This window comes from Buteo buteo, chromosome 15 (genome assembly GCF_964188355.1).
Source record: "Buteo buteo chromosome 15, bButBut1.hap1.1, whole genome shotgun sequence".
Lineage (NCBI taxonomy): Eukaryota > Metazoa > Chordata > Aves > Accipitriformes > Accipitridae > Buteo > Buteo buteo.
In genome coordinates, this window is record NC_134185.1 from 11278436 (window position 1) to 11305968 (window position 27533).

The 27533-nt window shown below is 42.5% G+C and overlaps 2 protein-coding genes across 3 annotated transcripts; both read left to right on the forward strand.

The window, feature by feature from the left end:
• The first annotated feature begins 11630 nt into the window (after positions 1 to 11630).
• Positions 11631 to 14276, forward strand: SMIM8 (small integral membrane protein 8). The gene is made up of 3 exons (XM_075046572.1): positions 11631 to 11737; positions 12818 to 12959; positions 13936 to 14276. Exons 2-3 carry the CDS (start codon positions 12840 to 12842, stop codon positions 14092 to 14094), a joined length of 279 nt encoding a protein of 92 aa, XP_074902673.1. The 5' UTR covers positions 11631 to 11737; positions 12818 to 12839; the 3' UTR covers positions 14095 to 14276.
• A 226-nt stretch (positions 14277 to 14502) lies between these two features.
• C15H6orf163 (chromosome 15 C6orf163 homolog) lies at positions 14503 to 25348 on the forward strand. Of its 2 annotated transcripts, XM_075046573.1 has the most exons (5): positions 14503 to 17605; positions 19743 to 19837; positions 20388 to 20495; positions 22755 to 22957; positions 24333 to 25348. In XM_075046573.1, exons 1-5 carry the CDS (start codon positions 17458 to 17460, stop codon positions 24829 to 24831), a joined length of 1053 nt encoding a protein of 350 aa, XP_074902674.1. In that variant the 5' UTR covers positions 14503 to 17457; the 3' UTR covers positions 24832 to 25348. The 2 variants fall into 2 exon arrangements, 1 of the variants encoding a protein (XP_074902674.1); XR_012653045.1 differs by lacking the exons at positions 14503 to 17605; positions 20388 to 20495; positions 22755 to 22957; positions 24333 to 25348 and adding an exon at positions 19974 to 20224 and having other exon boundaries at positions 17645 to 19837.
• The last annotated feature ends 2185 nt before the right edge of the window (positions 25349 to 27533 follow it).

Here is a 27533-nt window from a genome sequence, read left to right on the forward strand (position 1 = left end):
GATGAGCTGTCCTCTGGAGGAGATTTGAAGGAAAACCTCAAAAGGCCTTTCCTAGGATTTTAAGATGAACACAAGCACTATAGAAGGGAAGACTGAATTTTGTTATTCCATGGAAAATGACTATGGCTGTGAGTGGGCTTTTGCTAATGGCTGTAAGAACTGCACCATCCCTTTCCAATGTAAAAAAGCCTAATGTCACCTATCAATCCATGACTGGAGTTACAGGGGTTCTGAGCCTCCAGCTGAACAAGTCAGAACAGAAAGGAAAGATATGCTGGGTCACCAGCAAGGCACAAAAATCAGTGGGAACCATCACTGGTAGAAATCAGGCCATGGAGATACCTAAATACAGATTGAAAAATTTACCTTGAGTTCTCTTTTCCCAAAGCTGAGCTGCTACTTCCTTACCCAAGCAGCAAGAACAATTAGAAAAGAACAACTTTATACCTTCTTCTGCCAATCCCACATTGAGAAGAAGGATGTGAAGGGGAAAAGAAAGTCCTGCCCAAAGAAAATGGGGATCAAGGAGTTGACTAAAATCTCTAGCAGATCCTGAGCAATGGGCAAATTCCAGCTAGCCAGAAGATAGGATGGATGAAATTCCCACAAATCTAGTTTGAAAGACAGCAACGCATTCTTGTACCTGTATGTCTGGTAGTGAGGCAGCAGGGATTTTACAGAAATGAAGATGGTTCCTGGTCTGTGTGCTCTGTTGGTGAGAAACTGAAATTTATTAAAGAACCGCAAGGCAGGTCTTGTGGCTAGCAGTGTTTCTGCAGCCAGAAGTCTGCAGAGTTTTGGTTATATTTTTCCACTTGCAGCCTTCACTTGATGTTGAGAAATGGTTGTATAGGACAACCTTCAGCCACAAGCCTAAAGGGCCACAGACCCTGTTTTGTGGTATTGTTTGGGTTCTAACCAGCACAGCTCCTCTGTTCAAAGGAGCTGCAAATGTGCCTTTAAAAGGTTATGTTTGCTTTATGCACTGCTGTTGCTATAGAAGATTGTGGATGTTAACTGATGCTTTTGTATCCTTTGAAAATACAATTAATTCACTGAAGCATTGCAAAGAACATACAGAATGGAAAAAATAAAATGGACTTCAAACATAAGGAGTTACTCAAGAGGTGAACAAGATAAAATTGACTTCATGGGACAGCACAGGCACAGACTGATGAGAGGTTAAGTTACCTGAGGCTAGAGAAGACAAAGACATTATATGGGCTGTATGAAATTCAGGGCAAGGTGAGGATTCAGACAACAAAAAAAGAGAAATCTTCAAGCAAGCACACAGTTGAGCAGTAGGAAAAAGATGACAGTGGTATGAGGTTTCGTAACACTTGTAGAAGTGGCAGTACACGTGGAAGCAGATGCCAAGAGTAGTGTCAGGGTAAGACACTTCAGCAAAATTATATTCTGACTAATGTAAGGACAAGAGAGGAAAAAATGTGATCCAAACCCTTGTAGCCAAAGAGAGATTTCAACCTTAGCATTCAGAGGAGGTTCATTTTGTGCAGAATGAATCAAAGGGAGTCAAGAAGGGAAGCTGGCTAAATAAATTGAGTAGATTGTGGAAAATGTTGATGACATCAGTTTGCGTCAAGGTAATGTCCAATGTTGAGGCTAAGAATGAAATGACTCAAAGGTTTAAAAAAGTAACAAAAGGGTCAAAGGAGGATCTATTTGGCACTGTGGACATAAAGACCACAAAAAGACTTAGCGTCTATTGGAAATTACAAAGAAGACACTAGAGAGTCTTAAACAGTAAAAGAAAGATTATTTGCTCCAAGCTCTTAAGAAAAAGTTGAATGGAGCAAGAAGTGAAGAGCAGGGATTTGAAGTTAGATTTACTTCAACCGCCTGCTCTATACACGTACACACACGCACACCCCAACTTGGACAAAAGCTGAAGATTAGAGATATGTTGATTTGTTGTACTCATTTCTAGCTGAAGTACTAGGGATGAGCATGAAAACAAGTGTCTGGGCTTCTACTACCAGTCAAGAAATGGAGCAGGTAATCTCTCTTCCTCCTCACATACATCATTTATTCCCTAGATGTGATGGAAACACCCAACAACAACACCACACACACACTGTCCTGCTCACTAGAGACACAACAGACCAGAATAGCCTCCACATCCCCTGTTTCCCTCAGACGTATCATAGAATCATAGAATAGTTTGGTTTGGAAGGGACCTTTAAAGGTCATCTAGTCCAACCCCCCTGCAATGAGCAGGGATATCTTCAACTAGATCAGGTTGTATCAGCAACTTGGTTTTTCCCCTTAAGGCTGCACACGTGCTCTGTGGAGTAAACAGAGCAACCTGAATGCACTATTAACTTCTGAGTGTGCTGAATGTAATTTATGGAGTAAAGTGTTTGAATAATGCTATTGTTGTTGAATATATTCATCAAATACCATTTCTGTCATTCAATGAGGTCTACCGAAGGTTGGCTAATATGCATTGAGTAATGCATCCATTGGAAAGCATAGTGCTCAGAGAATTATTTCACCTAGATTTCAATCGCCTCTGCTATTTTAATTACTTTAAAAGCAGAGAAGGTATCTTTGTGCAGAGGAAAATGGGGGGAAAAAAAGTAAGAAAATGCAAGAACAAACTGACTAAGTAGAGAGGAAGTGGGGAAAACATCCAAAGTGTTAGGGGCACAAAGAGGGCAGGCAGCTCAGAGAGCAGGCAAATTACAGGAAGAAGACACAGTATTATGGGAAATGGAGATGGAACGCTGAGAAATAACAGAAAGAACATGAGCCTGGGAATAGTGGATCTATGAATTCTGTACAAGCAAGCTGAATTACTCTCACAGGCTGAGAAATGGAGAAACACTTTCTTTTTCTGATATAAACATTGCTAATGGGAGTATTTTGCTGCACCTACACACCTACAACTTAACCCCCCCCCCCTTTTTTTCAACAGGAAGAAAGAACCGTAAATAGCGGCAAAAATGATAAAGCAGAGAGCAGAAGTAGAAAATCACAGAGGATAATATAGGATCATAAAAAAGCAGAGCTGGTAACAATCTTGGGAGTTCATCCTCTCAATTTTTTTTACAATTTAATCAAAACATCATCACAGCATTTTTTTTTTTTTAAACACCAAGGATCATCTCAGTGTTATGAGGAAAAGAAAAAGCATTGGCACAATGGTTTCCATAAACGACCAAACAAATAATGAAGCTTGACTTCAGATGTTCATTTAGTAACTGCATTTTCCCCTTATTTTCTTTGTTTGCTGATATAAGGAAGTGCGCCGGTTTATGGTTCCTGAGTCTTTGTTCTTGTTTCATGGACTGGACTACCCACTGCTTCCTTACTGACTACCTGAGGCGTAAGGTCCACAGGCTGAGAAACACTGATTTGCTTCATTCTCTGGCCCTAAGATGGCTTCATTGTACATATACTGTTCTGAAATTGATGGAAGCTTCAGTAGCCCCCCCACCACACCCCAGCATGGTGCATCTACTCCAGTGCTCCGCTACGGAAGAAGAAGGAGCAGGAAACCCCCTGGGAACACCAAGGTACAGTATAACTCCATTCAAAGTCATCCTATCAAGCTGCGCGTGCACCAGCTATTCAAACTGTTGCACATCTGCGATAGGAGCTGAAAAAACTATTGCTACAAGTCACTAAACTTGCAATGCCTTTGTTTCTTACTCAACAGTGAAAGTGCCAATGTAAGGTGATTTCCAGGTCCTTATGAAAGAGCCAACAAGAGAAAACAGAGAGGACATAAAAATTAACCCTGCTCCATTCAGACAACTCATCTCTTATTGTAAAATAAGTAAAGCTGTAACACTAGCATAGTATTGATACTTACTGCTTTTTAAGGCTCTTCAGAAACAAGCCAGGTAAGGCTTGACAACTCATGAGCAAGCACAGCCTTCCTGGTCTGCGTACTGGCCAAGTTGTTCACTTCTGCCACGACCGCTGCTAGTGGTAGTGCAGCAGTCTGTGTTTCTCAGGATGACATGAGCCAAAGGCTTCCTACCTATTTCACCCTTCAGATGCTTGCAGTGGAAGTGGAGGCCCCTGAATGGCAGACGTAAACATAGTGGGAATAGCTTGCTCTTCTCTCACAGATGGACAAAAAGTAACCTATAGACACTTTAGATTGAACTTCATTGGTATAAACCCTTCATTAACATGTAATAAGAAATTGAGTCCTCTACTCAAAACATCAACAATCTAGACAGAAAAAACACATGCTGTGGAGGAGGAGATGTCCACCAGAGAGGTAATGTGGTTTATCAAGCATCACTCAGCACATCAGAGGCAGAGCTAAAAAAAAGAGCCATAGTTTCTCATAGCCCCATCCCTTGCTTTCATCTTCCTTAGCTTACTGAGTCTAACCTCCCACTGTTTCATGTCTATTATTAACTTCTAACTCCTTGGAGCAAGAAATAAGCCCTTTGGTACTTTGGGAGATAAACTTCTGGGTACTGTGATATTAAAAGTAGAATTCCACAATTAAATAGTGCTTAAAATATGCAAGTGGTGTGTAAAAACATCAGCCTAGGTATTTATTAGCCAACAGTAAGGACTACGGTAAGGAAAAGAAAAAACTAGATGGGAGAGAGCTCATCTGTCATTTAGCACTAGACCAGAGCTGGTTGGTTTGGCTTTTACACCTGACTTTGGCATAGGCTTCTGCAGTGGCTTGGGACAAATCTTCCTTTCTGGGCTTCAGGATCTTGGCTGCCAAACATTCACTTCTCTGAAAATATCAGTTCTAAACTACATCTTCACTAGGCTTCGTAAACTTAAGCACGCTTGGCATTCTTTCTTATAGCCAGTGGTGGCAAAATCCCATCTTGTTTTGTATTTAGAGAAACCACAAACACCACTTAATAACCCAGCAGCTGCTGAGTGTGATGCTTTGCCAGCTGCTAATTGCTGTGGTCTCTCCTCTGGAGCAATGAATGGGTTTTGAGAGAAGGCAGACACAGTTCACTGTTCTCTTTGTTACTTTGGTAAACTGTGTAATTAAGAAAAATTAAACTCAGAAGTAGCCAAAATGACTTAATTTCTTTTTTTTTTTTAAGTCATGATGTCTGTATTCTACCTACACAACTGCTACTGCATTTCTCATCACCGTCACGCCAAAACAGATAACCCATCTCTCCCATGCTCTCCTCATGTAAACAAAAATTCCCTCTGCAGCAAATGATCTTCAACATTAGTAAGTATTCCTGCTCCATTCTGGCTACTGTTGTAATGCTTTAGTCAACTCGTAAAAAAAAATGAATTGACGAAGTCAAAAGGTTTCCACTTGAACAAGTGATCATCAATGGCCACATTACAGTTTGCACCTCCTTAGCAGTTACAAAGTACTGCAATAGTGCAATGAAAAGAAGATTGTATCTGTGGTTTATGCTGGCTGATGGGACACTTTCACAAGGCTATTATCAAGCCTGTTTGACATTAGAAAAACAACTTCTTATTTTGTAAAACTATATTTTATAACAAGAAACTCTAACTCACCTGTGTCTCAGTGAATGATTACAGCTGGAGCTCAGCTTTCTAGTGGCATTAACAATCAACAATTCATTTCTGAGAAAGGGAGTTACTGCTTTAAGCCTTGAAAATGGAAACTGCTCGTCTCCTAGGTAATATAAACCAAACGAGTGAAACCTGATCGCCTCTCCTGGCACACAGTTCAAACCAGAACCATAATGGGTCTTGTATCATCAGAAAGATATGAGGAAACTATGGCATTTGTTTAAAGTCGCAGGCTTTATCTGCATCTTTTGAGCGCTCATCGGCATCAGCTCTAACACTGCATGCTTTGTGCTTTCACATTAGTGACGGCACAACCTGAGGACATGCATGCTGGGACGTCCAAAGCAGTGGGCAATGATCAGTGACCCTCTATGAGACACGTGTAGCCTGTGCACTTGCAAGCCAAGAAGTCACTCGACCACATCAATCATGCATGAACACATGCAGAAGACTCACCGCAAAGAGCCTGCCTTTCATATGCCATTCCTACAGGAATGACCTGGAGGATCCGGCTAGCTCCCCATTTCAGGTGCTGCTTCATTACTAACTTTTATTTCATCCAACTTATGCTCTCTCTTCAATATTAATTTTACTGCAACATCAAAATAGCAAGAAAGGCCTTCATGAAATACTTCTTGACTCTTAGCATCCCTTCATAGTATGGTTTCTACATTTTTTTCAGAAGAACTTTGTCCATGTGAAAAACTTGAAACTGCTGTATGGAATTATGGTAACGTTCTGAAATCATATAACTGACCTAAGAGCCTTAACTCCCACCCTGTTTGTTCTTTGACATTTTACATCAGATTTGTATTTCAGGTTTTCTTGGGCAAGTAAATTGTCCACTAAAAACAAATATTCTTTTAAGCACACGTTACTGCTAACAATACATTACACAAATGTTCAGACAGGTCTTTCTATAAAATTTTAAATTACAGTGGTTTTACCAAGTAACTGAAGCCTGTTTTTTTGTTAATAAAATGTATTTTGGTTACTGTACATGCTAACCAATTCCCACATTGGACTAGGCAGCTGAACAACTCCCCACCAGAAAGCCCATAACTTTATTTTTAATAACTAAGCAATGGAAGAAGTGTTTATGTCCTGCTTTATGCATCTTATCAAGCATCAATGCTTTGGCAGTCATTTTGACCTGGGATGTGACTATAGTGCTGAGTAACATTACAAAAAAAGCAGAAAGACTGAAGTCCTTGCCTCTTAAATGAATTCTTCATGGTATAATTTATTCATAGTATAATTCATTTAGCTTAAACTTACTGCGGCTTTTATCTGGGAATTCTATGTGAATGTTCAGTAGTTTTACAGATAGGAGGGTATCTCATAGCCTAACACATGCACCTGAATCAGGACCTTGGTACTGTCCCCAGAGAAGCTGATGCCTCCAGAGGGTGACTGAAAGTGCCAGAACTCGGAGCTGGACTGCAGGTAGCACAGAGCCTCCTAGCTGCCTGCTGGAGGGAGCTGCCTGCTAGGCAAGCGCCTTCCTCCTGGTACTGCTGCTGAATGCCTGACAAAAGTCACAGGCAGCTGAATAAGGTTCAGTCCACATCAGTAATTCAAAGGCCAAAATCACTGTAGGAATATTGTGATTACCTGTAGTACTGAGAAAGCTAAAATTTAACCTTAAATCTAAACTTTATGATGGCATTAAAGGCACCTGAGCGATTGTAACTGTCCTATAGAGATGGAGAAGAAAAAAGCCCCAACAGCCCATTTTTTATTAATTGGAACTGCGTGGTTACAGTCCCATCACTTAGATGTCAAAGCTGTTTAAGCATCTTTATGACACCCACAGTTATATCCCCATCATATCTAGTATATAAACGTAGACACTGCCACTCTCTACTGTATTTTGTAACGTGGTGGTATATATATATATTAACAGATAACTGTAAGGTGCAGAAAATCTGAAGAGCTCCAGATAACAGAGTATCAGAGGCCCTTACTACAGAGTTCAGTCTGTTAAACCTGTGAAATTTCTACCCTCCAGAGTCTTCCTAAGAGCTGTGTTCCCTGCCTGAGATCTGAAGGGTGCCTAGACCAGAGAGGGCACCTGCTGAACAATTTTAACTTATCACAGCTTAAGCTGATTGGGAACACCGGTGTTGCGGGCAGAGGTTAGTCCTGGTCCATGCACCCACTTCCAACTGCCTTCCCAACTGCATTGCCCTACTTACATCAGACTGTCTCACCCATCCAATTGAAAAATAAACCTTGTTCTTCTTTTTTCTTTTCTGGCAATGTTAGTTTTCAGCTGGAGCAAGGAGCAAAATTGGTGTACTCCAAGGCTGAGCAACTCTGAGTCCTGTTGCATGGAAGGCCACAGCAACCACAAATGACAACAGGCCTTCCCTTGCCCCCTCCTTTTTAGAGGTGCAGTCTGAGATTAGTTCAAGTTTGTCTTTAAATCCCACTCTAAGGTATCTGGCTGTGTATTGTTGTAGTGAGCAAATTCAGTGCTGCACATGTTTCTCTGCTCTTCCTTTTTAGTAGAAACTACCTTTTTCTTTCCAGAGGGGGTGTTTTTTGTTTTAATTCTATTCTGTTCCCAATCAGAAACAATTTGCCCACTCATTAATGAAAGTAGAACCAAACAAAGTGCCTTTTCCCTTTCATACTGAATTCAGTTTAAAAGATTTATAAGCTTGATCAACTTGAAGAATAACAATTGCTTTAATCTTTGCTGGAAAGCACAGCTGGGCGATTTGTTTGTCTCTCAGAAACACAGCTGGCTAACAAGTGTTATAGGAGACATACACATAATGTTATGAAACACAGAAGATTCACTCTAGCAGATTTTAGTTTTTAAAATGCATATTGCCTTAAAACTGTTTGGGATTGTCAGTGGTAGGCTCCCAGCCACTGCATGTTGCTGTCTGAAAACTCTGCTTTCTTTCAATGGGAATGATACAAACGAGCAATAGCAGCTGAAAAGCAAGCAGAAGGGCTCTTGAGACTGACATGAGCTGAGCAACAACCACACAGAAAGCTCTCCATGCCACCTCTGTCTCGCTGGAGATCTGTTTGTTTCTTCTTCTGCATTTATGTCCTTAATATGGCAATAGTTTCACATGCCTCAGTGCAATAATGGTTCCCCTCACCATTAGCTGTAAGATGGAGAAAGTACTTGTAATTCCTAATTTTTGCTCTCCCTTCTCCCCCAGACTTATTCAGGACCAAGAAAGTCCCAACTGCCAACTCTAATTAAAAGATTGTGAAACTCACAGTGTATAAAACATTGTAAAAATCAGGCAAAACAGGAATGGAAATACACACTACACATTCAAGTATGAAAACCCTAACAAACATGTGATGGAAGTTGCCCCTCTCACTACAAGTCATAACAGTGCTGAAGTCTCAATGTTGATACAAAAAGAATTTTTTCTGTCTACAACAGCTCTGTAGCTGTGTCTCTAAAGTAGGGATAAGCTTATCGGTAGCTTGAGGCATCCTATCTTTATTTTGAAGACAATGTGAAGCTCTGTTCTTGTGTGGTACGTGAAATAAGCAGGAGCTGTGAGGTGAATCAGCAAAGACACAGAGGCATGCTGCTGCTCCCTGGACTGCATTAGGCTGGCTATCGCATGCTAATGACATCTGCGGGACACAGGATCAGATTTGCTCGGTTCCCTACAGAGGATCTTCCACAGCTCAAACAATAAGGGGATGCGATTCTTAAGAAAAGCAGAAACTGCTATTAAGTTCTGAATGGCCACGGCATACAGCACAATACCGAATGCAGAATCCCAAAGGAATTTATTTAAAAGGAAAATAAATCTTAGTAACAGCCTCAGGTTTGGAAAAGGATGGGGTTTTTGCATGGTTACTTTTCATGAGAGATACTCAGATATTAACAGGATGGGTGACTCAAAAATACCACAGATGTTTACAATTCTACCCTTTATAGAGTCTCATCTATGAAAAGATGCCAGACAACTTTATAAGCCTTGATGGATTGAGCATTTCAACATCCTGTTGCGTCAGATGATAGCAACATAATATTCGCATCAGAGATAAAATAAGACACTTTCCCACAGTCATAAAGCAAAAACAGAAACAGTAAGCAGTCCAAGCTTTTCTTCACTGCAGACTTAATCTGGTTAGTCAGCACCTGCTCGATGTATGCTGAGTACCAGCATTCACGCCAAAACCCAACCCTGTTTCTACGTCCCTCTCTGCTTCTCTTTCTACACATAAAGCCTTATCCCACAACTCTTCATATGGAGAATATTTTCTCTCCAGCCGATGGTGCTCTTTGTACGGTGTATGATTTCTGCCCCCATCAATGATGTCTGGGACTTACCTGTCCTTTGTAAGGAGGATGGGAGGTGCTAGAGAACTAGCAGCAATCTAACAATCCTTGCCACCATTATCAGGCAAATGTGTTGTGGCATAAACCCATCCTACCAGGACCTGGAAAAATACTGTCATGACCCTGGCTGACTTTGGGTCAGAAGTTTTATCTGCATGGATGGGGTCAGTTAATGACAGTAGCTGCTGGGAAGAGGTGCACCTGCTGATAAGCGAGTGCATTTCTCAGGGTGGTGATGTAAATGTTTTGCATTCCCATATACAGTGTGTCAATTACTTATGAGTTGTATGCAGAATGTCTCCTACAGTACTGTAAAAACTGCCCCTTCCCTCAAGAAAACCAAGCAACCTTCCCCAAAACCAAGGCTCATGCAAAAAACTTGCATCGGCTTCTTTCAATTACACAAACATGAAAACAAACAACAGCAGCAACCTTCACTCAGACATGACTTTCTACTCAATGGTTTCCAAACAAAATCAGCTGTGTGGCATATGCTGCCAAAACAATAGCTACCAGATTAGCAGATGGTATGTTGTGAATTAAATGTTGACACAAAACCCAAACATACCACTCAATCCTCTCTTGACACCAAAACTTATTTTCCTACTATTTTTCTCACCTCATGATATTTACACACAGCAAAAAAAATTCTGTAGATACTCCATCTGGGTTTAGAAAGGACAAGTTAACCTCCGATATCCTATTACCCAGCCATCTTTCAAAAAACATAATGCAGTTTGATTACTGCAAAAGAAAACATGGAGCGAGTAGTTCTGAGAGCCTGGATACCTCTATATTTATGTTTGTCCCCCTCTGCCTCCACGGCTGCAATAACCAGACGCTCCACACTCAAAGTCCTCTCACACAGCCTCCAGATGCAGAAAAGTGTGAGCTGGGGTTGGCCAGTCCAGAACTACGTATGTACTAATCCAGCAGCTGGCTGCAGCTAATCCTCTGTAATATTATCCATCACGTCTCAGTTCTGCCCGCCTGTTACCTAGGGGAAGCACTAATCCGTGTCTCTCCCTACCATCCAGGTATTGTTTTTTCCAAAATTTGAAATTTCTACCCTTCTTTCCAACGTGGCTGAAACTGCCCCATGGCATTGAAATCAGTAGAGACAGAAAGGGAGGCACAAGCAGGCAAATGTGATCACATGGACTTTGTTTCCTCTGGACTCTGGGTAATTTTATTAAATTTTACTGTTTACAAATAATAGAAAACAGAAAACCACTGCAAAGCGGCATTTATGTAACCAGGAGTTTCCCCACACCTGAAACCTTGAGTTCAGATCTAAACACCAGAAACTGGATGCTTAAATCGCAGTGTAATTTTCCTGCTCTAACAACTGCCCTTCCAGAGATGCATCTCCACGTGAAACACCCCCTCCCGATACCGGCACTTGGGATCACCAGACAGGGGAATCTCACCGCTTCTCTTCTTCCATTTCCCACATTTAAACTCTAATTGCCCGAGTACCAAGATTTGCACCAACTGGGCGAATCACGTACAGCTCTCAGGGACTTTACAGGAGATGACGAGGGACCGGCCGTTACCGCGGGCCAACAGCCGCCAGCCAACGCCTGCTCCGGGGCCGCGGGGCGTTGGGGCGGCCCGGGCGGTGAGGAGCGGTGAAGTGCTCCTCTTCTGACCGAGCCACCTCCTTCCCCCACCTCCTGCTTATTAGTTGGAGCTGTGCCCGGAGAGGAAAACACGATCCTCCCGCCGCCAGCCGCCTCAGGGGACGGGCGGGGCGGGGCGGGGCGGGGCGGGGCCCGGCCGCTCTCCCGCCTCTCCCGGAGGGGGCGCAACCGCGCAGGCGCAGACTCGCCCTGTGTGGTGGTCACCCCCTCCGCCGAGGGGCGGCCCCGTGCGAGGCGAGGGGTGAGTTAGCAGCGCGGGAGGGAGCGGGGGGGCGCGCGCCCGCTGGCCGCGAGGCCTTAACCGTTAACCGTCACCCTCCGCCTCCTGAGGCGCCGTTGGAGCGCGGCGGCGCGGCCTGGCCAGGCCTTGCTTTGCTCGTCCCCGCCGAGCAAACTGCCCCCTTTGTCCCCGGTTTAAAGCCGGGAGCGGCGTCAGGAGCCCCCCTCACCGCCCTGAGGGAGGTTTCTGCCCTTTTCCCTCGCCGCTTTCGGGGTTTGTGCTGATCGGGGGCCGGTACGGGGCAGTCAGGCTGAGCCGCTGGGCGGCTGCGCCTCGCGTATGGACTGTCGGAGTGCCACCGCTGCTTGGCAGCCCGTCGTGCCCGTGTGGTGGCCTTGAGCCGACCTCCGCGCTGCCCTGGCCTCCCTGCTGTGCCTGGGGCCTAGCGGGAGGAGGCCCGCGGCGATTCCTGGTTTGAGTTTGTGAATCCTATCCCCGAGTCCCCGGCTGTGCTCCACTAAAGTGTAAACTACGGAGCGGGGCGTCCTTAGTACCGTGTCTCCTCTGCCCCTCAGTAAACGGGGTTAACCAAGGGCATGTTTTGTTCACCTTTGCTCACGTGGCGTCTTGCAGGTGATCTGCCCCTTGTGTGTAAAAGTGAGACCTCCATCCTAGGGCTGCTGGGGTGGGTGGATAGAGTGCACTGTAATGGGTTGTGGGCCGTCCTGTCACATGTAAGGTTTAAAAAAAAAAAGTTCCTTGGCATTGTCTTTTTAGCCTGTGGTCTGAAGCCTGCTACTCAGTCCACAGGTAGCTAAAGCATTAGCCAAAGGCGCGTAAAGAACCCCAAGCCCGTTATCAGGAGACTTATATTTGCTATATGAAGATCTGCATCTCCAAAAGTTAATTTTAGGATGCACAAAATGGACAAGATTGAAAATCAGTGTGCTTAAGCTGGGAATGTTAGGTAACACCAAAGGCAATCGCTAATATATACGCAAAATTTATGCTAGAAGACAAGCTGAGTGTGAACTCATATTCAGTGAATGTAGTTCTTTCAGATTTTTATAAAAATGCATTTATCTTTCATTCTGTTTTTAGGAAGTATTCAACATCAATTAAAATGTCTTCCACCAGACCTCCAAATGAACAAGAAACACTCAAAGAGAGAAAACCAGGACTGAGGAGTGTTCAAACAACTATGCTCTTCCGAGCTGTGAACCCAGAGCTTTTTATTAAACCTGTAAGAGGCTCATTCTGAGAGAAACTAACTATGCTTGGAGAGACACGGTTGCTTTAACATAATCATCACAATTCTGTGTGCGTTATATAACCGTCTCTTGTTATGCAAACACTCAGTAATGTAACTAAAAATATTTTTACTTTTTTTCCACGCTGATTGTTAAGAGCTCAGAACATTATGTTGTTTATTCCAGCTTTTATTTCACTGTCATGTTGTCTGATTCTTTTGTACCTAGCCACGTTGCTTTCAGAAAGACTATTTACAGGCATATTACCCATGTTCTTTGACAGGTTAAGTAATAAGAGTCCCCTTTCATATTTAAAAGGGAACAAATCATAAAATGCAAGCTTTTTGATATGAAGGGAGGGGATTTTTGGTAGCTTTTCAGTATTTTGTTTTTTTCTTTTTCTTGCTTTTATCATTAAGTTGATGATACTTAGGTTTTATTTACACTTGCAGAGCCCAGCAAGACTGGATGAAATTTTGTGCATATAATAAAAGTAGATTTTGTGGTGATAATACATGATCTGGTTTAGAGGAATATAGTCAAGGTTGCTTGGCAGGAGCAGAGTGCATTGACCCAGTAGTATATCCAGATGAATTCTGTTAGAAGTTTGTAGTTGTTGCCTTTAGTAACTGTTTTTGGCCTGTTCATGCATGCTCAAGCAGCATTTGCGACCAGCAAAAGACAGAGCACCGGGCAGCGCAGTGTTCTGTCTCCAGAAAGAGTCGTCTTTTTCAAAGACGACTTTGGGAAAAAAAAGGGAATTCCTTTTCTTATCAGAAAATTGAGTCTCCCTTCTTGCTGCTTGCCAAAGTCATTTGGATCAGTCTGCAAGAAGGCAGTGATGATTTTTGCAGATGTCACAATAGTTTACTGTTCACTCTCTAAGCTAAGATAGAAGAATGTAATGTTTGTGCTGAATGAAAAATGTTTTGACTAAAAACACATACTAATTTTTTTTTTTCCGGTCAGAACAAACCTGTGATGGCATTTGGACTCATAGCCATTACCCTCTGTGTGGCCTACCTTGGTTATTTGCATGCAACAGCAGAGAATAAGAAGGACCTCTATGAAGCAGTTGACAGCGAGGGGTCCAGATATATGAGGAGGAAGACTTCTAAGTGGGACTGAGGACATAAGGAAGGAAATGAGCAAATCAGTCACAGAACCTTTCAAGGCAACTACTATTTTTTTCTCTGTCCATTGAAATAACGGATAAATGTCTCTCTTGCTATTTAATCCAATTTAAGTTCCTTTATAAAACACTGTGCCTGTACAAATAAATTGCAATTAAGACACATGCGAACATAAAAGTGACTTTTAGAATTGTTACGATCTCCACAGTATGCAAGAAGATAAATTACCTTGGACGTGCAGTCAAGACTGGTTAAATGCCTTAGAAATTTACATGATAGTTCAGCTCACTTCTCTGTTTGCTTTGATTAAGTGAAACAGGGATTTGTTTTTTATTTTTTAAATAGAAAGCATAATATATTGTGTGTGAAAAGAAGAAGTTGATCTGTTGAAAGTTGATAATTAACTGTGGTGCAAGTAAAATAAGGCAAGAAAGATCTGATAAAGCAGTCATTGAAGGGTTTATTTAATAAAGGAATTTGTAAAATATTGGCCAAAATAATCCTTGGATGTTAATATACTCTTCCTTACAAACAAAAAAAATAAATCAGTAGCTAGATACAGGAGAAAAAGTGAAACGAGTGCCAAGAGAAAGGCAGGAAGAACTTGGCCATTACCTTTCCTGTTTGGCATCAGACAGCAGATAGTGAACAGACCAGTATCAGCTGGCCAATCGATACGTGTAACTCCAGGTTAGCCAGAGCTTGTGAGGTGTTCTTGACTGGTCAGCAGGACTAGTTTATTTAAGCTGCATTCAAAAATTAAATTTCTCTATATTGCAAAGTACCTTATATAGCATTAATTTATTATAGGTTACTGAACTCAAAATAAGGAATGGAAAGTCTCTAATCAACAGGCTCTTACAGGCACAGAGGAAAGAACGTATCCACCTGAACAAGTCCAGTCTTGCTGAACAGCCCCGCATGCGAGTTGGAGTTGGCCCCTCGGCAGTATGCTGGTTGGTGCTGCCGTGAGTGTGGCTGGAGGGCAGGCGGGCGTTGTGGCGTTCCTTTAGCACATGTGGTGGTCGGTCATCTGTGAGCCTTTACCTTGAGCAAACTGTACAGGTGGGTGCTTTCCTGTTCCAGCACTGGTGTCTTTTCCTGTGAGCTTCTCTAGCTACTTTGGTGTGCCTGACATTTCCTAGATGGTATCTCATTAACCAAACTCCAGAATGCATGGTGGGAGGGCGCATACCAGGCCAGGCCCTTTTTCCACCACAGACCCTTATTAACATTCTGGTTGCATTTTTGCATTCAGCTCCTCATATTTACAGCCCCGTCAAGGGCTCCAAAGAAGTTGAGAGACCTCTCTGTTAACCTCTGCTGGCCAAGGTGGCTTCTGTCAGGCCAAAGAAGGAAGAACATGCAGGGACATCTGCTTTGCCGCTCTGGTAATTGCTTTGGGTTTTGTTATCAAAGGATTTTGTTATGAAAAAGGTGACTGACTGCCTTGAGCGACAGCAGTTGCTCTATGGGATTTCTCTGTATCTCCCTCTAAATCCTTCACTTTGAACCTGTGATTTTCCTCCTGTTTGTGTTTTATAGTTACCTGTATCCTAAATTCAGCTGGACCTTGGTTTGGCTACCTGCTTCCTGAGAAGGGAAGTGAGCTCTACCTTTGATAAAGCCATTTAAAAAATAGCATTTTTACAGCCTTTAAAAGGGCATTCCCCTCTGTGAGCCTAGTTGCCTCACAATGGCAAGGTCCTGGGCAAATCCAAAAGCTTGCACGTGAGGAAACCACTTGCCTTTTGATTGGTGAAGGCATTTCAAGGTGAACTGATCAAATATTCAGAACTATCACATGCTGTGCATATCCTGTAGAATATGTTTTCTTTGATAGGATGTGATGGATCTTTAGAATTAACCTGTTCTTTTAAAAAGGGTCACACAGGATTTTAGCTCTCTCCAGTTTATGAAAATGTACAAGTCTCGTATGTTTGCGTGAATTTAACTAAATTATTCCAGAATCAGTGCTACAGTAAGGATTTTAACCTGGTTTTCTGCAGGCTTTTAAAATACACACTTTGATCCTTATACCTGCAGGTAATTCAAAGTGAGAAAGCCCAGTCTCTCATTTTCACATATTTGGGAATAATGCAGGATTTGGGTTCTCAAAATTCTGAATTACATTTTGTAAAGTGAATATGAATCTGGAATCTGGGGGAAAGGAAGCAGGGGGCGAAAGAGAAAGGTGTGGGACTGACTGGGGCAGGGCCTAGGCAATCTGCGTGCCAGTGGCACTTCATAGAAAAGCTGTCTGTGATGGGGCCTCTTACCTGTTGGCTGGAGTCAAGTCCTGTTAACCAGGTTAATTTAGAACTGCCCAGGGTGAAGGAAGAGTGAGTATTTAGACTCGTCCTTATTATTAAGGAGCTTCTCCATATTTATTTGTGGCAGCTGCTGTACAGGTAACTCTCTTAATGCTACTAAAATTATATATAAAAGGAGATAAAGCAGTGCAAATACAGAGAAGAATGTAGTAAATTATGGGTGTTATAGTATCAATACTGGCATTTGCTGTTTTAGGTACCTGATTTATATTATAAAACCTGTGTGTGTATAGGGATTAAAGGGAAGAAAAACCACCCAAGCAAAACTACATTGGTAACAAAATTTGTTTGCTTAACTCTGAAAGCACGGCTCCTCTTATGCATCTGGAGGATAAGCAACCAGCACCAATATAATTTCTTTTGTTCCACTTTTCTCAATTTCATCTTCAATACAGTAATATTTATCTACAATGGGTGATAGCTGGCTTGACAGGAACTGTGAGTCAAAATGATTTCCCAGGCAGACAGTCTTTCAGGTTTTTGCCAATTCCTTACTGCCTGTGCTGGCTTTCTCATCTTTACCAAGAACAGCAGCAAAAGGCTATGATTCAAATATCTGAAACAGTACCTATTGTACTGCTCCTAAAATCTCCTTAAACTACATGGTTTGAATAGGAATTGTTGACATTCAGCAACAAAAAAATGCATTTAAAAAGCCAAAGCCTGCTGTGACGCTGCTTAACTATTACAAGGGAAAGTTAGTTCTTTGTGAGCAAAGCCAGCCCTGCCCAGTAACAGTTGCTATGCAGGGAGCTCTATTAGGGCAGGAAGGGGTCACTTCATACAGCCCTCCCTCATCATCTGCCTACAGCATGTTACTGAGTTGTCAGCATGTGTGAATCCTTATCTGAAGGCAAACGTTTCAGCTAACTTGGTAAAAAGTAATGGTCAATGATTTTTCTCTCTTCACTGGCTTGCATGTTTCCTGTAGCAACAAAGTGTTTTGCCTGCAAGCGGGAGATCTACCAGGAATAGAGTTCTGACATTTTAGTAACTGTATTACAGAAAAATACTAGAATACCACAATGATTAGAAGTCCCGATCTGGACTCCTTTGTTTGTTGTGCTGTGTGTTCAAAAGTAATACCACCACCACCTTCCAATGCTACTTATGATCGGATTCGGGAGTATAAGCCTTTCAGAACGCGGTATTACACTCATCGTGATATACTGGGTAAGTTTGTTTCTGAAATCCTCTCCTCGCAATCTGAGATTTAGGAAAGCTCCAAGAGCTGTTGTATCCATCTGTTCTTGACAGTCATGAAGGCATTCACATCTTGGTAAGAAAGAACTGCGCTTACCTTCTGAATATTAATAAATCCAGTATATTCAGAGGGGGGACAGGGTCAGCTGTCCTGTGGGTGCATGAAGGCATTCAGATTTGGGCATAATGAAGTGCAAAAGAGAACTGACTGTAAGACTGTTAGCAAATGTTTTCTAAGGCTCAAGTAGTTTGGGAAGAACTACGCTTGACTTAACATTTGCAAAGATCATCCCCTCATCCTTCAACAGGACACAGCTGGGATGTTTTATCCTGAATCCTACCTTATACCTGATTCTGGCTGCTGACCTTAGATTGAGGCTCTGCAGAGCCTCTTGAGGATTGTTTTTTTTCTGGCATGCCACAATCATAACCTCAACGATGAAGGAAAGCATATGGTAGTATTCATATGTTTGAGGATCTAGCAAGAATCTGAAGTATCTTTATATGTTACGCCTAATTGTCATAGAGATTTCTGATCAACAGTGTAAAGTTTTGTAGAAATCGTGTTTTGCATTTTAATTGCCATGCGTTGTGAAGAGGAGTGTGCTTGGCTTCTATTTTAAACAGTATCAAGAGATGATCAGTGTACTGAGAGTCCCAGCAGCAGCGTGAGTGCCGTGCATGTCTTGGAACATGAGGCTTCAGCCCTGTGTCAACACACACAGTGTAAAACATGTCCAGAAGGCCAGAGACAGCCTCTTTTAAAATTATTTTTCTTTACTTCTTAATATAATGGACTGGGGAGAAGCTATGTGGTCAGAACACAACGTGCTTGTTGCTAAGATTGTTGGACTTCTGTCCACTGTTGGACTTCTATTTTGCTGATTTAAATCAGTTGACCCCTTTGTCCTTTCCTGCTACTGTTTTCCATGTACTTTGTGGTAGCTCCATGAGAGGACTCTGCCCACCCATGTGGAGTGGGGCAGAAGACTGGAGTGAGAGAGGGAGACTTAATCCTCCTGTGGCTGTGTGAAAGCCAGATCTCCGGTGGCTCTATTTATAATAACCCAGGAAAATGTGACTCTTTGGCCCTGTCAAGCACAGAGAATGGGATCCAAAGCAATGCGCAGGCTTGGCATTGAGTAGGAAAGGCAGAGGGGGAGGAGCTGAAATCCCACGGTTGGGGGGGGGACAGTTTTGGTTTGCAGAAAGGCATCTTTATCCACCTCCCTCTGCAGTGGCTTCTCTTCTGGGCAATCCTTGGTGCTGAAGACCAGCCTTTCAAATGAGGTAGCAGGGCTACCTGTTTGCTTTCACAGCATGTCCACAGGAGGGGATGGTGATGCTAACATCTTATTTAGACGCCATCCACGTTGCTAAAGGGAGCGTCGCTGGCCTAGTCCCTGTGAAGCAGCGTGGCTCACCTCCATGCTGCTTGGCTCCCCCTTTCTAGAAGGGATTAGCTGTCCTCTGACAGCACTGGGACTGCTTGGGCCCTGGACGGGCACAGCAGCCCTAGAGACAGAGGGATTGCTTTGTATGTGCATGGTCTGTTCCAAACACCTGAAATACTCCACCATATCCCCCTGAGAATATTCATTTTATGCCCCAAGAGTGGCATAAAGGAATCTGAGGGCATCTCAGGGCAAGAGACCTCACTGAAAACCTTGGAGAACTCTGAGGGCACAGGGAGCCAAAGAGGGCACCATCTCACCCGTAGCATCTAAAAGGAGCAAAGCCATCCCCTGGGCTGCCGTGAGGTTCGGTCGCAGACAGAAACGGGTGAATCATTCCCAAGAAAGCTGAGGACTGACCTATTGCTTGGGCTGTGTGGACGGCCGTCGGGACAAGGAGTCAGGAGGGACACCCATGATGCTCTCCTGTTGTGCAGCCTTGCCTAGGAGGTGAGAGTTGGGTTCAGCACCTTCCTATTACATTATGGAACCACACAAGCAATAGTAAGTGTGTTTTCCTGTATGTGCAATGAGGGTGCATGTTTTTGATTTTTAATTCAGCTGTGGAGCCAAGCAAAGGGGTTGGGAGAGAGGCACAGGTTCCTGCACTTTGGATGTTTGCTGTGCATGATCTGCTTGTGTTGACTGTGCAGAGATTGGAGCAGACATTCAACAAGAACAACATGAAAAGAAGGAGGCAGAGATACAAGAGCGCATTGAAAAAATGAAAGCTGAACTTTGGGCTCAGGTAAATTAAATTACGTTCCTGTCATTTAAATTATGATTATTCTTTGGAATAATTGCTATAGCATAAAGACAGTCAATAAAGAACTTTGAGGTCACTGCTGTAGAGCTGTCATTAATTTCATCTCCTTTGTTCACAGACTTCTGTGTGCACCTATTTCTCCGGTTTCTGATCACAACAAAACATTGAATTAATAACAAATTTTACATCTGGTCTGAAAATGGCCTCTAAACCACACAGAAATTATCGGTCGTTAAAGCTGTTCCCCATAGTGCTATGTAAGATTCTGAAACTGCCCTTTATGTTACATGTATGTATAGTGGTTACGACCGTGGCGGCTCAGTGCTATTGTGTGGCCACGTTTTAACAGGAATCACTGCAATAAAATTGCCAAATGGTCCAAAATGTATTTTGCCATCTGGTTTTAAATTTAACTTGCTCTGATTTCTTAAATAGAAAATACAGAACTATTGCTTATGTAACCTCTGCTTCATCTTAATAGGATGTTAATAGAAGGTGAGCAGCTGTACTTAAATAATAACTTGTTTTAAAGGCTGAAATGCACAAGGAAGATGCAGTGGATAAAGCTCTCAAAGAGGCAGCCGCTAACCACAGTGCGTTTGTACAAGACCTTAAACAAAAACTTGGAAAGGAATTAAGGGTATGAACCAGTTTGCTTTCATTACTGTGGAAGTAGCCAGCATGACAGAACCATGTGTTTGACAACCAAGAATGTCGTTCTACTTAAAAAAAAAAAAAGGGGGGGGGGGGGGGGGTTAATGCTTGCCATAACCAGGACCTTCATTCATCTGAGATTTGAACTCTAGTGCCAGGAGAAGCACTTGGGTGAATGATGACTGGCTTTGTCATTGTGCTAGATGAGATGTGAGCTTGAGCTAGCTGGATTTTTAATTCACTTTCAGCACGTTTCACTTTTTTTTTTTTTTTTTTTTTTTAATCGTATGAAGTTTGTGGACTTCGTTGAAAATTCCTTGTCAGGCCTTGATTCAGCCAGCCACTGAATCAGATCAGGTGCATTTCTTAAGGGCAGTTAAATACAGGCGTAACTTTAAATCTGTCCTGACGTTTCATGCTCATTGAAGCTAGAAAGGTATTTAACTGATTTACTGAACCTGGACCCTAAGTGGGGTGAAGGAGAAGGAAAACAGCCAGCATATGTATATTCCTAAATGAAGCATACCAACTGTGGCTTTGAATTTCTATATATGCTTAGCACATGCTTTATATGGCTGTTTGGATAGCTGAGAAAAGACTCAGAGATACACAGAGAGAAAGGAAGGCAACTGCCTTCTGGATCTGAGCCTTCCTGCTTTCTGCACCACTTCACAGGGCTTTTTACCCCTAGAGCATCCGAGCACTCTTCAGTCAGGCACTCTGCAGTCCGTCTAACACCTGTCATCCTTTGTCTTGCAGCCTACCACTGGCGGATGAAGGGTGCACAGAGTGTTTTGCTTTGGAATTTTATTTTATACAAGTTTCTAAATAGCTATCTGTTTATACTGCAGGCAGTCAAAGCAATGGCCTTGGCATCTCAAGAGGAAAAGCAGGGAGGTTTACAGTGGTCTTAAGTTTCCGGCTGAGTTCATTCCATTTTATGGAGCTGTTTTCCAAGGGAGCTCTGTCTTTTGCTGTGATAGCATCTGCCGACAATAGCTGGCAGAAGCTCAGTTCCTCGTGTTTAACTGTTCAATTACTTGCCGTAAGCCTATTATATATCTTCGTAGACCTGAGTGCTCAGGATTTGAACATGTACCATTTGTCCTGATAACATTGGCTCCAGTGACGAAGGATTAGGGAGTAGATACAGAATTCTACAGCTGAAACAAAAGAAGAGGCAGATATTACTAAAGTAATTGCAAGATGCTTTAGATCTGGTGGTTTGTGTTTCTTGCAGTTAATTTTAAGAGGTGTCTTAACAGTGAGCTAATTGCTCACTAGCAGCCCACTTGGAGAGGTGGTAGCAGAAAATTTACTCAGCATCTGTCTAAGTAAACAGATAGTGGCAGCCAATAAGACGTGAATGAGTGACTGAAGTGTTTTTATGTGTAGGATAGGCCAAAGACAACTGCTTTGAGCTGGTAGCCTCAGGAATAGCTTTTTGCAGCAGTGCTGATGTGGCTGTTCCACTACCACTAATGGTCAAATGGCTTTAGTTAGGCTGCTTGTAGGCAGGTCCATTATTTGTCACTCCTCATGACAGCAATAGACAAACCACCAGTATCCACAACAATACACAGAATACAGAGTTTATAGTTGGGTGTGCAAAAGATTTATGGCAAACCTCATGTAACTCTGCTCATCCTGTATGAGAAAACCCACCAACATCTAAGCAGCCAGAGCTTTCCCAAGAATGCCTTGCCACTTCCACAGAGGATGTCCTTGTCAGGGGATCTTGGAAAGAACTGTGAATGGTGGCAAAGCGGTGTAGATCACTGAGCAATGAGTTAAGTGGGTTGGATTCCTTTCCTGGATGGTCATGCTTGGCATGAGTTTGGCATGGCCTATGATGGCAACAGATGTAGATTGGTATATATTTAGTTGTCTGAGATTCCAGATGTATCTATGTCCATCCAAACCACCTAACATTAGTGTTGTCATACCTTTATTTATCAGCCTGAGCAATATCTTGCTGACAAGCATACCAAGGACCAGGCTTCTTCTCCATCTCACTCTAAAACCATGTCACTGGCCATGTAAGCTTGTAAACAAAATACATGAGGAAACTTTTTGCACCTTATGTAGAAAACATGGATGATGTGGAATGATGCTACAGTAAGTCACTGTAATTGCCCCATAATTTCCTGAAATCTGTTCTGCTGGGCTTTGCCGGGGATTGTTTAAAGACAAATGAACAGCAAGTTGTTGTCACTACTTACATCTACTTTTAACTTTGCTTAAGGAAGAGGTGAGGAAGGTGAAGGCAGAGATGCAGCAGTACATGGAAGATGAGCAGAAGAGAGAGGCTGAAGCTGCAGAGCAGCGCATGGCTCACAGAATTCAGTGCACCCTCATGGAGTGTGCCCGGGAGAAGATGCAGGCAGTGGCCGAAGCTAGGAAGCAGGAGAGGGAGGCGGCCCTGAAGGAAGCAGCCAGGCAGCACAGGTGCTCTTAGTGTTTCCCCTGACTTGGCTGGCAAACGTGCTCTGCTGAAGAAAATGACTGGGATTGCATCAGTATTGCTCAGATGCAGGTCTTCTAGGAAAAGACCGATAGACCCTTTCGAAAAAAACGTATTTAGAAATGTCAAATGACCAGCAAGAGTTGCAGGCTTACTCTTTCTCCCTGATGCCCCATGTAGAAATAAAACATGTTTTGTTCCTAAAAGCAAGTATCACAAAGCCAGCCAAGGGTCAAAAAGTTTTGCTTTTTATGGCTGATTTAGAGTCATCAGAAATAAATATTTCAGGGGCCTATTGTGCCTTTCATCTATGCAAAACTGAAAAATATGTGTTCATATGGAGATCTGCAGGGCGCAGGAGAGTCTACCCTTAGAGATTAAGTGTTGTGAATGAAACAGCTTTGATGTCAAAATAATAACACATCCCTCTCCCTTAAGAGTAGAATACATTTCATTTTTTGAAAGCACAAACAACAAAATAACACTATACACTGGCAATGAAAAGATCAGTTCAGGTGTGCTCCTTTGTAAGATGCTTTTTTTTCCCTGAACAGTCTCACACTTAAGTTTGTGATGCATTATTTAATACCTTCATTTTCACTATTGAAAAATGCCCTTTCTGACAAAGATAAACCACATTCCGCATAAACTTAGCTGGTCTCTTTGACTTCTCATGTTAGCAGAGTTCTGCGAAAATATCTCCAGCAAAGTAGAGGGAACAATAACAAAGGCCAGAAATTGTTTTCTCTGCATTGAAGTACTCTGTTCAATAACCTTAATGGATGCCTGATGCACCATTCTTTACTTGTCCCCGAGCCAACTCTGGTGAATAGCACCCATAATGTTTTGACTACCTAGTATAAATTATATGTTTTAATACTGACTTACTAGCACAAAGATGTTCTCTGTACCACTTAAACAAAATTACAGATGAATCTGTAGTCCAGAAATCATTCTTAGATTTCACTTCAAGACAGCATTTTTACTTTGGGGCAGAATTGTTCAAAGTCTATTTGAAAATCAGTGTGTACTTAAGTGCTAGCTCAAAAAGAGACCTGAATGAAGAGTGAAGTAGTAATCCTTTATATTTTTCATTTGGAAGAAAGCATCATTAAATTATCACTGGATGTGACACATGCAGAAATAGAATCTTCTGCAGCTGCCTTTCTCTGCGTCATCAGTGGCCTTCTTTTACCCTATTTTGTTTCAGAGGTGAAATCATCAAGTGCTGATTTCGTGTATATTTGTAGTTGAATGAGAGGTTTTACAACAACCTGAATAGACTTAAATTTTTTTATAAATAATCTTTAATAGCAGGTGTTCCCTACAAATCTTTTCTTCTTTTTCTTTTTTAAATAGAAAGCACTTAGAGCAACTCAAAGAAGAAAGTATGTTAGCTGAGGAACTATATCGTAAGAATATAGAGCAATTAAACACAGAAAAATGTCATGAGTTTAATATTGCCCTGAGTATCACACAAAAAGAGAATCAGATTGAGACTGAAAAACAGCTCAAAGAAGCAGAGACCGTCCATCTTGATGAGCTGGAAAAAGTGCTGGCTACACTGAAAGCAGCAGAAGAACAGGTAAAGACTCTCACACAAGAACTGGAAAAGATGACAGATTGGAAGGACAGCCTGGAAAGTGAAATACAAGCAACAAGACAAGCTTTTCAAAAGTATATTGATGCCACATTTCCTAACCTGTCCCCTGGACAAGCAGATTTTATTCTGCCATTCAGAAAAGCATTTGAGCAAAAGGAGACCCCAGAAGAAGCAGAGGACAGTGACAAGGAATATAAGAGAACTAGTATTAGAAGTGCAAGATTCACAGCCATGGCTAAACAGAACTACAAATAGGTGATACTGAAAAATAAATTCATTTCTGTTCACTGAATTATATCAGTGTGGTTAGAATGATACAGAGAAAAATGACCACCACTATATTAAATAATGAAGTGATGAGCCATGCTTAGAAATTATGCATCAATTTTTGTTTTGCAAATGCTAGGGTAGAGTTTGGAACATGTAGCACTTGAGGAGCTTCCCAGTGAGTCCTCCTTGAGAAGGAAAAAATCTGAAAATCTGGTCAGAAAATCTGTCACTTAGTTAAGCATCAGCACTTGGACTGTGAGGACTGTTGGTTCTGCCCCTGAATAGTGGGGTGTGGAGTAAGACACACAAGCTTTGAACACCTGCAGCTTGGGTTCTGAGATTTACAAGGCGGTTATTCTATGTAACAGTGTGTATGTCTATGTAGAGTACTTGCAAGTGAATGTTTACATGATCTGAAGACTCACCTGGCTTGAGAGACAGACAGCTGTTGGGCAAAAAGTGTGTGCCAGCAGGCATGCAAAATAATTTTCCTGTGGGAGGACTCAAGTTTATCTATGCACAGGTGCTTGAAGCCTGCGTGGCTTTAGGCCAGCTTCAATACATTCATCGGATCTGAAGTTCAGCCTGCCTCAATATCTGATTTGTCTTCACTGTGTAATAAGACTTCTCACACCATTTGCTTAATATTCCCTAAAGCTTTGTGTCTATCTCATTTGTTACCTGTTAACCTGAAAACACTGTCTAGCATCTTGAGTGTGAGCTGAAGAACTTAAAGGAGCTGGTCTTTACTGTAGGTGATAGGAAGTATAATATGGTGAAGGAAACTCTCTGTAGGCATCTTGTTTAAGGGAATTTTTAAAAGAAGTCTGTGCAGCCTTCTTTTCCTCATGCTCAAAAACAACACCAGAAAACAAAAAAGCAGAATAATCTCACAGATAGCCATCACTCTACCAAATTAAGAAGACAAGTGAAGTCACTGATTTCTTGTGGAGCAGTTTAATTCATATAAAATACTTTGAACAGATATTTGGCACTCTCTGGTGTTATTTCTGACCTAAATGCCTGTAAAACCTTACCTCACTGAATTGTGGAAGCTCTTTCTGTGGGGAGCTGATGCTCCCTGTTCATTTCCCCTCTTATGCTCCCGATGAAAAGAATCCAAACTTCATGCTCACAGTTGTCTAATCAAATGCATAAACTGCACAGATCCCAACATAAAACTCATGTTTTTAAAAGTTCTTCAGCAGTCTGAAATACTCCATAAGCTCTATAAACCATTTTTTAAAGAAGACATTTACACATGCATTAAGCATAAAAATCTTTGAAAGTACAGGAGTAAAGTACTGGAACTCAAGTACTAGCAGCTGCATCATGAGATACATAAAGCTGATGAATGATCTCTGTTGGGTTAGCTGATTAAAGGCTCACCTCAGCACACACCATGGAGCCCAGAGGCACAGCGGCAGCTGGCGGGAACCCCAACAACCCAGTCAGAGGAATGAGCCACCAGTCCAGCCACATGGACTGGGAGTGAGACCCACCACCATGAGTCAACAGAAGAGGCTTTCTAGAGCACCTTGCAGACTGAGAGTGGATACAGCCTGGAGGTATGGGACTTCATATGGGATGCAGGGAAGAGCATCTTGGGATTGTACGGGCATTGTACAAAGGCTTTTTATGGGATGTTTAGGGAAAGAACCAAAGGTGGGGAAAGGGGGATCAAGGTGGTTTGGGGAAGAAAAAGAGTGGGAAAAGAGAGGAATAAGGGGATAAAAGAGGCTGGTTACATGTGAACAAGCTGGTCATAGCTGACCATGCCCTGAGCCTGATTAGTGCAGTCTGTCCTGTCTTCCCATTGAACTAAATTTCTAACTTTTCCTGGGTGCAGGGCTTTCTCTGTGTGCATATATATGCGTGGAGGTCTACCTGCCAGCAGCTAGAGTTGGACCACAGATGATGGGGGCTGTGGGCTCAGTGTGCCAGCAATTGGAGAGACTGGAGTGCATCTTATGTGGGTACGCATGTCAGTGTGTAATTACTAGCAAATATCAGGACAGGCTAGCTGACAAATAGGCTAAGAGGGGTGGGAGCCAAGTGATGGAGTGGCCATAAATCTAAGATACTGGAGAGACCAGAGCATCCGAGATTTGGCTACTTGAGGGAACCAGGTGGTCAAAGCCAGTGACTGGAGAGGCTGTGAGGTCTGAGGGTTGGCTGCTGGTAAGGTCATAAGTCTGGACCAGCTACCACACATGCTGTTTGCCTTTGTCTGGGCAATTCTGCATCTTGCATGTCAGAAAACCAAGATGATGATGAAGTGTTTCAACTCCCTTTGAACAAACAGTTCAACTTCTCTTATAGTGATAGATAAGTAGATTTTTTTGTTCTTCTCTACTGGGAGGGATACAATACAAACATCATATAGTTCTGCAGTGCCTTACTGTTAGCATTTGTTTCAGAAAAAAAGAAATCACCCTATCTTTACAGGCTTAGCCCACATTTTATCTGGGATACAGTGGCTGGTACAGACCGTGGCTGTCTACAGGGGTAAGTGTTCTCTGTGATGGACCTTAGTCATGGGTACCTCAGTCATCCAGACAATACCACAGGCCCCTGTGAGTGCACATCCCAGGCATCTCCTGACCTACAGCCTTGGGGGCATGTTTGGAGACATGCAGCAGGGGCCCAAGATCTGGTCAGCTGTGTCTATACATCTGTATACTGCA

Excerpts from the sequence above, each read along its gene's own strand:
- SMIM8 (XM_075046572.1), top strand. The coding sequence starts at position 12,840 with ATGTCTTCCACCAGACCTCCAAATGAACAAGAAACACTCAAAGAGAGA. Across the intron at positions 12,960-13,935 it reads CAGAGCTTTTTATTAAACCT|AACAAACCTGTGATGGCATT; the intron begins GTAAGAGGCTCA and ends TTTTCCGGTCAG.
- C15H6orf163 (XM_075046573.1), top strand. The coding sequence starts at position 17,458 with ATGATTAGAAGTCCCGATCTGGACTCCTTTGTTTGTTGTGCTGTGTGT. Across the intron at positions 17,606-19,742 it reads CACTCATCGTGATATACTGG|AGATTGGAGCAGACATTCAA; the intron begins GTAAGTTTGTTT and ends TTGACTGTGCAG. Across the intron at positions 20,496-22,754 it reads AACTTGGAAAGGAATTAAGG|GAAGAGGTGAGGAAGGTGAA; the intron begins GTATGAACCAGT and ends ACTTTGCTTAAG.